This window comes from Fusarium oxysporum, chromosome X (genome assembly GCF_013085055.1).
Source record: "Fusarium oxysporum Fo47 chromosome X, complete sequence".
NCBI lineage: Eukaryota > Fungi > Ascomycota > Sordariomycetes > Hypocreales > Nectriaceae > Fusarium > Fusarium oxysporum.
Window position 1 is genome coordinate 1,451,114 of NC_072849.1, and position 10,429 is coordinate 1,461,542.

The 10,429-nt window shown below is 48.1% G+C and overlaps 5 protein-coding genes and 1 non-coding gene across 6 annotated transcripts; 5 read left to right on the forward strand and 1 right to left on the reverse strand.

Annotated features, from left to right (window-relative positions):
- The first annotated feature begins 1,323 nt into the window (after positions 1 to 1,323).
- FOBCDRAFT_232606 (Alpha/Beta hydrolase protein) lies at positions 1,324 to 2,533 on the forward strand. The gene has a single exon (XM_031191456.3). It carries the CDS (start codon positions 1,403 to 1,405, stop codon positions 2,321 to 2,323), a length of 921 nt encoding a protein of 306 aa, XP_031032687.2. The 5' UTR covers positions 1,324 to 1,402; the 3' UTR covers positions 2,324 to 2,533.
- A 289-nt stretch (positions 2,534 to 2,822) lies between these two features.
- FOBCDRAFT_244388 (uncharacterized protein) lies at positions 2,823 to 4,252 on the forward strand (the record flags this gene model as incomplete). The annotated part of the gene is made up of 4 exons (XM_031191457.2): positions 2,823 to 3,120; positions 3,170 to 3,432; positions 3,486 to 3,600; positions 3,657 to 4,252. The coding sequence occupies 4 exons, from the start codon at positions 2,823 to 2,825 to the stop codon at positions 4,250 to 4,252; spliced, it is 1,272 nt and encodes a 423-aa protein (XP_031032688.2).
- A 259-nt stretch (positions 4,253 to 4,511) lies between these two features.
- On the forward strand, positions 4,512 to 4,610 carry FOBCDRAFT_t205. The gene has a single exon. It is a non-coding gene; the product is annotated as a tRNA-Leu (tRNA).
- Positions 4,611 to 4,656: 46 nt separating this feature from the next.
- Positions 4,657 to 5,604, reverse strand: FOBCDRAFT_147096 (uncharacterized protein; the record flags this gene model as incomplete). Its single annotated transcript, XM_059608250.1, has 2 exons — positions 4,657 to 5,477; positions 5,568 to 5,604. 2 exons carry the CDS (start codon positions 5,602 to 5,604, stop codon positions 4,657 to 4,659), a joined length of 858 nt encoding a protein of 285 aa, XP_059466011.1.
- A 424-nt stretch (positions 5,605 to 6,028) lies between these two features.
- Positions 6,029 to 7,150, forward strand: FOBCDRAFT_10049 (uncharacterized protein). The gene has a single exon (XM_031191459.3). It carries the CDS (start codon positions 6,098 to 6,100, stop codon positions 7,091 to 7,093), a length of 996 nt encoding a protein of 331 aa, XP_031032690.2. The 5' UTR covers positions 6,029 to 6,097; the 3' UTR covers positions 7,094 to 7,150.
- A 780-nt stretch (positions 7,151 to 7,930) lies between these two features.
- FOBCDRAFT_232609 (uncharacterized protein) lies at positions 7,931 to 8,910 on the forward strand. Its single transcript, XM_031191460.3, has 2 exons — positions 7,931 to 8,443; positions 8,492 to 8,910. Exons 1-2 carry the CDS (start codon positions 8,059 to 8,061, stop codon positions 8,779 to 8,781), a joined length of 675 nt encoding a protein of 224 aa, XP_031032691.1. The 5' UTR covers positions 7,931 to 8,058; the 3' UTR covers positions 8,782 to 8,910.
- The last annotated feature ends 1,519 nt before the right edge of the window (positions 8,911 to 10,429 follow it).

A 10,429-nucleotide genomic window follows, 5' to 3' on the forward strand; every position in this document is an offset into this window, starting at 1 on the left:
GGAACGCCGATTACCAATCTATCTTAGCTTGATAATCTGCGGGGACAACGCCGAAGCTCGGAATGTCTTCACTGTATAACTTCCTATGATTTGACTTTAAGGGGATTGGTGATATCATAGTGGTACTCAAGTATGGAGTTGTTATGTAAATCGCCCCGAGGACGATATGTAAGCAATCCTCCTAGGATCGTGGTTAATCTGACTTGGCACCGATGGCCAAACAAGTGACAAAATTTCTTGGTGACTTGCCGTCTGCGTCCTTCTACAAGCTCGCCAATTGTCCACGTTGCTATCGCACGCTTTTTCCCATTCTCTTCATCCTCCTGGAGACAGCCTAAAAAGTTGCCTGCATCTCAAGTGACTGAACACAGAGTGAGCAGGTCAGCTGGTAAAATCAAATGAAGACATTACTTACCCTCGGATCCATATTCGTGGCCTTGTATTGCATCGCATACTCAGAAGCCACGACAGCCATCGGCTTGATAACCATAGCATCGATATGCAAACCCTCTAGATAAGTTGAGCTTTCAATTTAACCTAAGATATGGTAAAAATATCGCGATTTTCATTTATGAACAATGCCATTGCATTCCACTAGAGGAATGAAACAAAGCGAGAGTTTAGCAACAGCCTCAGTAAAGCTTACCATCAATTCCACGGAGTGCGAGGCTCGATACTGAGTCACTTGTCAGGCTACAATGCAAACGACATTGGCGATTTCAATGTCTCAGTCTCAGAAATTATGTTTGTGAGCATCACCAAAACTTTTGTGTGAGAAGTGGAAGACCTAAGATTTATTATAGCATCATGAAGTCCGATGGGCATGAAGGTCTGACTCTAGGTATGCTCTACACTTTTATCGTCCTGTCAGTCTTAATAGCAGCTAGAAGAGGGAACTCATTGACAAGAAATATATATGACTGCAGTTGGCTTCAGCGTCGCCCTACCATGCAAGACAGTTTTGAGAAATGGGCCAACTACAGCAGCGATCAAAAACCTTTTAGGGTTCTACATATATATGCTGGAATGATGATCCAAGCTACAATAACACCCGAACGACCTGACAGTGGCTATAATGAGTTGTTGACTTCAAGTTGCATGACTCATCTGCACAAATGTCAATGGGCCTCCTTACTAGAACACTGTGCCAGAAAGAGTATTGGCATGCGAACGAGCCAATGGGGATTCACAAGACTATCAGTTACCAGGGTCTTGGGAGGAAGGAGTTGGTAACTACTGGACACCAGAGCATTCATTCCCCTGGGTTTCTCTGCATTAGTGCTGACATCAGCCCCCACAATTGTCCTGGACAAACAAACATCTGCAATATTTGCCTTCTAATAACAGCACATTTTTCGCCAAGAGATTTTGTAAACACTTTTATCAGAATTATCATAGCAAAATGAACACCTCACCAGAACTGTTCGCCCAGCTCACTAATAGATTGCGTATCTGTTATCAAACCTTTGGCGATCCGTCAGACCCTGCGGTCATACTCGTGCCAGGCAATGCGGATTCAATGATAGTATGGGCAGAAGATCTTATCGAAAAGCTTCAGTCTTCCGAAGATGGCAAGAAGTACTTCGTAATCCGCTTCGATCCAAGAGACACGGGCCTGTCAACTGAGTTTCCGGTGCCGGGCGGATACTCAATTGGAGATATGGCAGGCGACATTGAAGGACTCGCAAACCACTTGAAACTCAACGATCCCTCAAAGGGCTTCCATATTGTTGGTCTGAGCAAAGGAGGTCCAGTCGCCTACACGGTCGCTGCACGTATGCCCCAGCATGTCAAAAGCCTGTCGCTTCTGTATACGTCTCCCGGCGTGAGTCCTGAGCTCCCAATCAAAGGAGGACTTGATCTCGGATTCCAACCTATGCTGGCCGGCTTCGGAGATCAGAGGGAAACGGCCATCAAAAACGGAATGACCGTTTATGACGCACACACAACGCAGCCTGATGCGGAAGAGAGAAAGGAGGTGGAGAAGGCGGTGAGACGTCTGGTGGAACGGGATATCAAAGGTGGCACATTGTACAGCAAAGCTCCGAATCACGGCGCCGCGTCGTACGAAAAAGATGGCTGGCCAAGGGTTGACACGCTCAAGATGATCAAATGTCCGACCACGGTTGTGCAAGCAGGCAAGGATCAGATCTTTGGGGAGATTCACGGAGAAGCCTTGGCGAAAGCGATACCCGGTAATGTTGAGTATGTGCTTTGGGATGATGTTGGGCATGAGATGCCACGACGCATCTGGAGCAGAATGGCCAAGGTGCTGCAGAAGAATTGGGAGAGGGGCCAAAGCGCGGACCATGTTGGCGCCTGATGCGGAATAAAGTGATAGGTTACTGGAGAAGATGAGCTTGTTGTGATACTGTCCAATGAGGGGCGAAGTGAAACAGGACGACCAACAGACCTTAATATTGTTCTTTTTGTCCGATGCCCCTGTCTATGCGCCCACCAACAGAACAATCAAGCCGCCATCTAATAGTTGTGAGACAAAACCACCATTCATAGAGCAATCGGCCATATTTCCATGACAATAACTAATTCCTCCAGTCGAAACACACGAATCAGTGATGGGCACTCCACATGCTGCGGTCGGTTATTGTGACCTGTCCAACATCTAATGCAGCCAAGTGCCCGGAAGCCGTGATGATTCACGGGCTATGAATCATAATCCTGGATATTCATCCGTTTTCGTTTGAGTTTGTCAGTGTCTCGAAAGTAGTATAAAGGAGGGCGACAGGAACCTTCTCAACCAAAGTGAACCATATTACTCAACATATCTCCAGCAACTTTCGTCAACCGCAGAATTCCTCAATATGTTGTTCAGTATTATATACGCCGGGCTTCTACTGCCCATTGTTGCAGCCAAGGTGTCATATGATGGCTGGAAAGCCTTCTCCATCACTGCTCGCCCGTCCGACAAAGACATCCTTAGCCTTCTCAAAAGCATCGATCACGTCTCTTTGAGCTGCGGGCAAAATCACGACGTTTTTGAGGTCGCCATTCCTCCTGGAAAGCTCGATGCCTTTAAGCGTCTTGGCCTGAAAACCGCCGTTGTCAGCGATAACATGGGCGCCGAGATCGCCCAAGAAGGAAGCTTTGGACTCTATCAAGGTCATTAATCTGAGTGATCTTGTCAATTCTACTTACTGATGGTTGGTAGCTGCCGCCAAACGTCCCGGTGCTAATGCAAAGCTACCCGATAAATCTTACTTCAAGTCCTACCATAGCTTCGAGCAGCACCTACAGTTTCTGTCCGATTTACAAGCCTCGTTCCCAAAGAACTCGGAGGTTTTCACAGCCGGTATGACTGTACAGAACAGAGAGATCCAAGGTATTCACCTCTGGGGCAAAGGCGATAAGGGAAGGAACCCTGCCATCGTTTGGCATGCGAACTCTCACGCACGCGAGTGGATCAGCGGAATGGTAGGAAACGTCCAACTCAGTAGAGAGTTGTAGTACTCTAACGCTTTTCACAGACCGTTGAGTACATGGCGTGGAAGCTTGTCCAAGGCTACCAGAATAAAGATCGGCTTGTTCGAGATACACTCAACAACTACGACTTCTACATCATTCCGATTGCGAACCCCGACGGTGAGTCTTCAAACGTCTCTTCGAAACGTGGAACACGGATGCTGACTGCTTCATAGGCTTCGTTTATACGATAACTGACGACCGGTTGTGGCGAAAGAACCGCCAGAAGCGAGCTGGTCAGAAATGCATCGGCACCGATCTCAACCGAAACTGGCCTCATGAATGGGATATCCCCGGCGGTTCCTCCACTGATACTTGCAACGAGACATATCGCGGCATGAAGGCTGGCGATACTCCCGAAAATAAAGCTCTCGTCAAGCATACGAAATCAGTTGCGCAGAAGAATGGCATAAAGTCTTACATCGACTTTCACTCTTTCAGCCAGTTGATCCTCCTTCCGTACGGCTACACTTGCGACACCAACATCACCGATATCAAGGAACAGATGGAACTCGCTGGCGGCGTTGCAGACGCTATCAAACAGGTCAACGACTTGAATTTCTACTACGGCCCAACTTGTCAGACCATCTATCAGACTTCGGGTGGAAGCAGTGACTGGGTTTATGATGTTGCTGGAGCAGAGCTTGCTTGGGGTATGGAGCTTCGGCCCCAGAGGCTGAGGGGCAATGGGTTTGTTCTTCCACCGAAGCAGATTGTTGAGTCTGGTGAGGAGATCTGGGCTGGAATGAGGTATCTCTTTGAGAACTTCTGAACAGACAAGCTTGGAGACAAGCCCCAGGGCTTTCAACGGTAGTGCAGATAGAAAGCAGTCAAATTGCTACGAGGTTGGGACTAGTTACACCATGATCGATTCCTGACTTCACGAGTAAAGTCTCAGATAGTGATTGAATGCTATCTCGATTAGAACAATTTCTCACAGATATAATTAGGGGGTGATTCAACAGAAGACATGAGCATTGTGTCGTGTGCTGGTCAAGAACTCTAATAAATGCTTTGTCATCAAGCAAATTGGTGAGATGGCCGAGTTGGTTATGGCGCCAGGTTAAGGTCAACCTTAACACCAATTCCTGGTGGAGCAATCCTCCTGGGTTCGAGTCCCAGTCTCATCAAGTTCTTCTTTTTGCATCTCATTATTTTTGTACACGATTCCTACTCTCAAGAAACACGGACTGGTCGCAGTGGTTGTTCCCCTCGACTCCGTCTCCAGTTGTTTGAAACTTGAACAAGATCCTTGCACTCTCCGATTAACCATGACCATTTTGCCAGAAAGCTTGGAGTAACTTCCCAGCTCTCACTGAGATGCGGCTCGCCCCATAAGATCATTCCAGCATTTTCCTTTGGTTGATATCCTCCTTCTAGTTTGCTGGGTGGCGGCGTGACGCACCTGGGTGACGGAACAGCCGGAGGGTGTATGTACACGAAATCACCGACCAAATCCTCCAGAAATTGTATGTGATCATATGTGAGTTGCTTCCGAATGAGATTATCTCTGAGCCCTGGAAACGGGAAGATATCGATCCAGCAAGGATGTGGCAAGGTCATCTGAATCTGAGTTGGCTCAAGGCGAGTTGGTAGTGGTAGATATTCTCGGTCAATAGGTCGAACGATAGAGATGCCGCAGTATGTCTTTGACTGAGGTTCTAGTGTTGGGAAGTCGAATTCTATGATGAACTCTGCAAACAGCCTCATCATTTTCTTGTTGGTCATCATGCCTCGGCAAACATTGAAGCTGATGAGGTGAAGAAGGCGATGGTCAACAGAGATGACTACGCCCGAGTTGGAGCTAGATTGCCTTGCTATGATAAGTTGCTGCGATGGCGGCTCTTCTTCTTCTCTGGGCCGCGCCATATTCTGGGTTGAAGAAGTCTTGGGTTCTTCTTCACTGTTTGCGTCGGTACCGATCCTCCAGCGGTCAATTCGATAAGGTCGTTTGCCTGGCCCATTCCTATCCTCGTTCTCTCTTCTCAAGCGTTCCCCTATGATGACGTTCAGTACCAATGCAACTCATCGGAGATAAGGTTTCATACTCCGTGCTCTTTGATTCAGTCGGTTCTGTGCCCGCTTACGAGCCTTGCGCTCCTGATCATTATCGGCAGTCTCCATTGCTCCTGTCTAAAGGTTTAATGTGGGGATGAGACGTTTAAAGTTGCGATACCAAGTAAGGAAAAAGAAGTCATCCATGACACTGAGATATATGCCAGTCTCATAGAGGAAAAAGACGTCAGCCAGCTGACAAAGGGTTGAACTCCGCCTAACCCCCAAACTCCGACGCTAAGCCCAATCAGGTAGAAACTGTCACCCATGATGCATCATGATCGCAGCTAGCGGTCCGGAATTAAGCGGCAGTGCTGAAAGCCAAAAGCTTGTCGTTGTCGTGCGTGCATCACTTGTGAAACTGAGTGGTTTGATTGGAGCTTCGGAGTCTAAGTCCTGTAAGTTTAGTCGCAAGATCCAACGTTGTTGGAACATGAGGTGACGGAATCAAGTATATAAGTCAACCTTTTGTCCACGAACTTGAGGAATCAAAACTCCTACAAGCTCTTTTCCCATCACAACACTCATCTCTCCATATCATTATCTCATATTCCAACTTAATATGTCTCGATACTCTGCTGCACATGAAAACCCGCAGGGTCCTGGCGACGCCAGACCTACTGCCCTCCAAATCATCGAAGATGAGGGCGTAGAAGGCAAGCTCAAGGGCAAAGTCATCGTCATCACCGGAACTTCTTCTGGTATTGGCATTGAGACCGCCAGAGCCCTTGCGAAAACTGGAGCCAAGTTGTTCTTGACTGCAAGAAACCTCGACAAGGCGAAGAAGGCCTGCGGAGAATTCTTCGATGCCAGTCAAATGGAGTTCATCGAGCTCGACCTGACTTCCTTCGACAGTGTTCGTGCTGCTGCCAAGAACATCTTAGATAAAACCGACAAGATCAACATTCTGGTCGAGAATGCCGGTGTCATGGCTTTCCCAGAACTAGAGTTCACGAAGGACGGCCATGAGATGCAGTTCGGAGTCAACTATCTCGCACATTTCTTGTTCTTCGAGCTTCTCAAGCCAGCCTTGCTCGCGGCCGTGACTCCCGAGCTCAACTCCCGAGTCGTTGTTCTTGCTTCATCAGCACACCAACGTAGCGGTATCAACGACTCTGACAACTATAACTTCCAGAAGGGCGGTTACGAACCATGGGTCTCCTATGGTCAATCCAAGACGGCTGATATCTACCTCGCCAATGAGATAGACCGTCGATACGGTGCTCAAGGCTTACACGCGACAAGTGTTCACCCCGGAGGCATCTTGACCGAGCTTTCAAGATATATTCCCCCGGAGCACCTACAGGCTCTTGCTAGTAGCGACACGGCTAAGAAGATGATAAAGAGCCCCGAGCAGGGCGCTGCGACGACAGTCTGGGCGGCTATCGGTAAGCAGTGGGAAAACGCTGGAGGAAGATATCTGGAGAACTGTGAGGAGGCGCCTCCAGCGAAGCAGATTGATCCTCACTTCGGCAAAGGGTATGCGCCACATGCATATGACCCAGAGCGCGAGGCTCGACTTTGGGAGGACGCGCTCAAGATTGTTGGCTTGGCTTGAGGGTTAGGCGATGGCCACGAGGGTACGGAGTAGATAGTAGAGCCAATTCAACTCGATGTTGATCATATCCAGACCGCCATCGTGATCGCCTGTGCTACCAATTACCCCGTTCCATGGGGCGGGCTGTTGCTATAGAAAATGTCGGGGATGGGTCCTGCACTACGTAAAACGAAATGTGCTGTAGCGCGTGAAGCCATGTCTTAGCTAATATGCACAGTGCTCGTTTGGTTAATCAGCCAGCCACCTGAAAGTCAGCTCTCAGGCAACCAAAAAACGGCCGTCGAATCCCTGTAAGAATGGCTGGTTGTTGCGCTGAGGGTCCGACAAATGGTACTCGTTGTTCTGCTAAAAGTTCCATGCATGGGAAGCAATCAACTAATTCACAAGGCTTACCGCCTAGCAACGCACTAAATCGCAGAGAGGTTGCTGTCTCACCCAGGTCTGGAACAAAACACGGCAGCGAGATTCGATAGTGTATCTTTAGGTCATCTTCCATCAACGCGCAAAAGCTCAACGAGCGTCAAAATTACATGGGGCATAAGTTCGATCCTCAATCTGACCACGACCGCTTCTTTCATGTGCTTTTCAATTACTCAAGGTCAGGTCATTACGTATCCTAATTATTTTGTTGAGGCCATGTGAATCTGGGCATCTGTATCACTCACTGCCAATCTAGCTCATTTGCCGGCATTCCTGCATTAGCCCACTGTATCCTTGCACCAAAGGAGGGGAGAGTAAGACATTGTGCTCAGCTCGGATGCGCCGTCTGAGGTCATCGGAGTAACAGCGGAGTCATCATGCAGATCTCAGCTCGTCAACAGAGACACAATATCAATAGATTCACATGCGCTCTTGGCTTAGACACGGCTCATATGTATAAGAAGATGCCTCTGTCCTTTGTTCTTGAGGGCAGCAGCTCGTATCCAAGTCCATATTCCCTGACGCGATAGCAAACTTGATCCAAAATGCTTCCCTCTTTTCTCCTCACATCGCTGCTGTGCCTCTCCACAGTCTCAGCTCTGCCCAACCCAATTATCGCTGAGAGAGCAGCCTGCGATTGTACCGGCACTCGCGACGGTGGATCCAGCTCCAAAGATTACATCTGCCGTGATGCTCGGCTCGGCCCTACGAAGCTTCCAAAGAAGCTCCCGCTGAGCGCAACCGTGGAGAGCTACAACCGCTTCGGTGGCCTTACACCAATTCAATTCCTCCAGACATGGACAGACGAGAAGGGCAACTACAAATACCCTCCGCAGAATGGCTTCCAGCTTGACGCGAATGGCAATGCCATCAATGGCAGCATGGTTCTCCAGGTCGGAACTCTCGTAGATCGATTTGGAAGCGAATACGGTAAGTCGCGTCGCCTCAATCCAACAGCACAGTCTAACAGCATTTTAGGATCATACGTCTCTGCTGCCTCTGCTCCCTACTCGCAAAGAGCTCTCCCTCCTTCAAACTTGGCTACAAACCCCGATACTCCAGACTTCCCGTACAACTACCACGTCTACCGGGTCATCAAGCCTCTTACAGTGGTTGGAGGACCTATCGCGCCTTGGTTTGGCCAGCCCGGTCTCGGAGCGCAGTTCTTCACTGGCGAAACTGGTAATGTCAAGTTTTTGATTGAGCAAAACTATTTGCAGAAGGAGGATCCGTCAGCTCTTGTTTACAAGTCTGATGGTTGCGCATGATTATTTGGGGTTTGATTGAGGCGGACTTCATGTAATGATCTTACGACGAACGACTTATGGATACGTCAGTCTATTCGAGTAGATAATGTCAACCGGGAACAATACCATCGCTTTTAAGTGTTCCATTCATTTGAAGTCGGCATGCGACAAAATACGCGATGTGATGTTGCATTCAGCTATGATGTCTTCAATCGAGGTCCGCCAAGGCATCGAGGGAAATATACTTCAAGAAATCAATATTTTTCCGGATAACAGGTTAGTTTTGTAAGCATTTTGATCATCGCAGACATTTCGTGCTTGAGCCAGGCGGTCATATGGCAACTGAATATGCAACCCAGAACTTGGAGGATCTTGGTGCAGCAAATCGCGGCCCGGATATATGCAGCCTGTCTGATGGGGAACACTCTTGACAGAGAATGTGACGTCGGACGAAACGATCTGTGATATCGCGAGGCTCGCCCACGTGTCCGGTCCCAGTTTTGACGCTCAGCGGCGTAGAACTTTCTGATGCGACCCGAAGAGGCGCGGCAAATGATGCAGTCAATTGGTGCATCTTCAACCCCTCCAGAAATATCTTCGCGCTGCCTCGAACTCTGTCAATTGTGGCAGGCAACGGTTGAGGCACTGGGAGACTTTCGTCTACTGGTCAATGATGCTGTGATACTTTCGCTTCGACCAAGCGAAATGAATCTCCCAGCCACCGCATTTTCAACCACGAAAACCTCAGGTCTCAAACCATATTCTGCCAAACCTTCGTTTTCACCGCCCCAGTCTTCAGTATAAATTTCTCATCGAGCCCGCCCAAGCTACGCTTCTCTTCTTCTTTTCTCCTTAGCTCTCTTTGCCTTTTGGCTTAGATCAAGTGTAGTATCTGTTCTTTTCAGTTTAATCTCTGAAAGATGTCTAAGGACATCAATCGTGATTATTCCTATTTTTGGCCAGCGGATGGCTTCCTCTATGCTTGCATATGATCCCGTCCACAGTGTCCCTAGTATTACACTGCCCCTAGGTGACGCGAACGCGCGCTTGTTGAGCTCCATCCCTTTTCATTACTTTCTTGGGCTTGCCTGAGTGGTGAAGAAGAGTGTAAATCGTAAATGAATGTGACGCAAAAGCGCGTTGAAACGCGCATGTTTGACTCTCGCGCTTTCGTTTCTCAGTGATCCGATATTCATGATTGGTCATATGCCATATAGCCATTGTGAATTTTGATGTGAATAATAATATGACGATGAGCTCCGATGTACACCATTCTCTGAAGGGAGCTCGATGCCCGTGAATCAATTTGTTATTTGCCTATGAAATACACGTGGAATATTTTAATTTGCGTGAACGACCTGTTAGGTTGCGTCTGTCATGATGTCTTTAGGCTTTATTGTAAATTGGTTGAATCACGTTTTGCATACCGCTGATAAACAAACATTTCACGGCGTGAATTATCTTTCACACAGCTTCGCGACGCCATTAAAAAGAAACATTTAGCTCTGAGATCATTGAAGCCTAACGGCATATGAAACCACACTCATCCTTTAAGCCTTTTCTCTTATTTACAGCATTAAAGAGCATATTTAGGGTAAGGGATTTAGCCTGGCAGCGAGAGTCACATCAGGAGATTTCCGGGTAATTTCCTGTCAATCAAAGTTGCACA

Excerpts from the sequence above, each read along its gene's own strand:
- FOBCDRAFT_232609 (XM_031191460.3), top strand. The coding sequence starts at position 8,059 with ATGCTTCCCTCTTTTCTCCTCACATCGCTGCTGTGCCTCTCCACAGTC. Across the intron at positions 8,444-8,491 it reads TCGATTTGGAAGCGAATACG|GATCATACGTCTCTGCTGCC; the intron begins GTAAGTCGCGTC and ends ACAGCATTTTAG.
- FOBCDRAFT_232606 (XM_031191456.3), top strand. The coding sequence starts at position 1,403 with ATGAACACCTCACCAGAACTGTTCGCCCAGCTCACTAATAGATTGCGT.
- FOBCDRAFT_10049 (XM_031191459.3), top strand. The coding sequence starts at position 6,098 with ATGTCTCGATACTCTGCTGCACATGAAAACCCGCAGGGTCCTGGCGAC.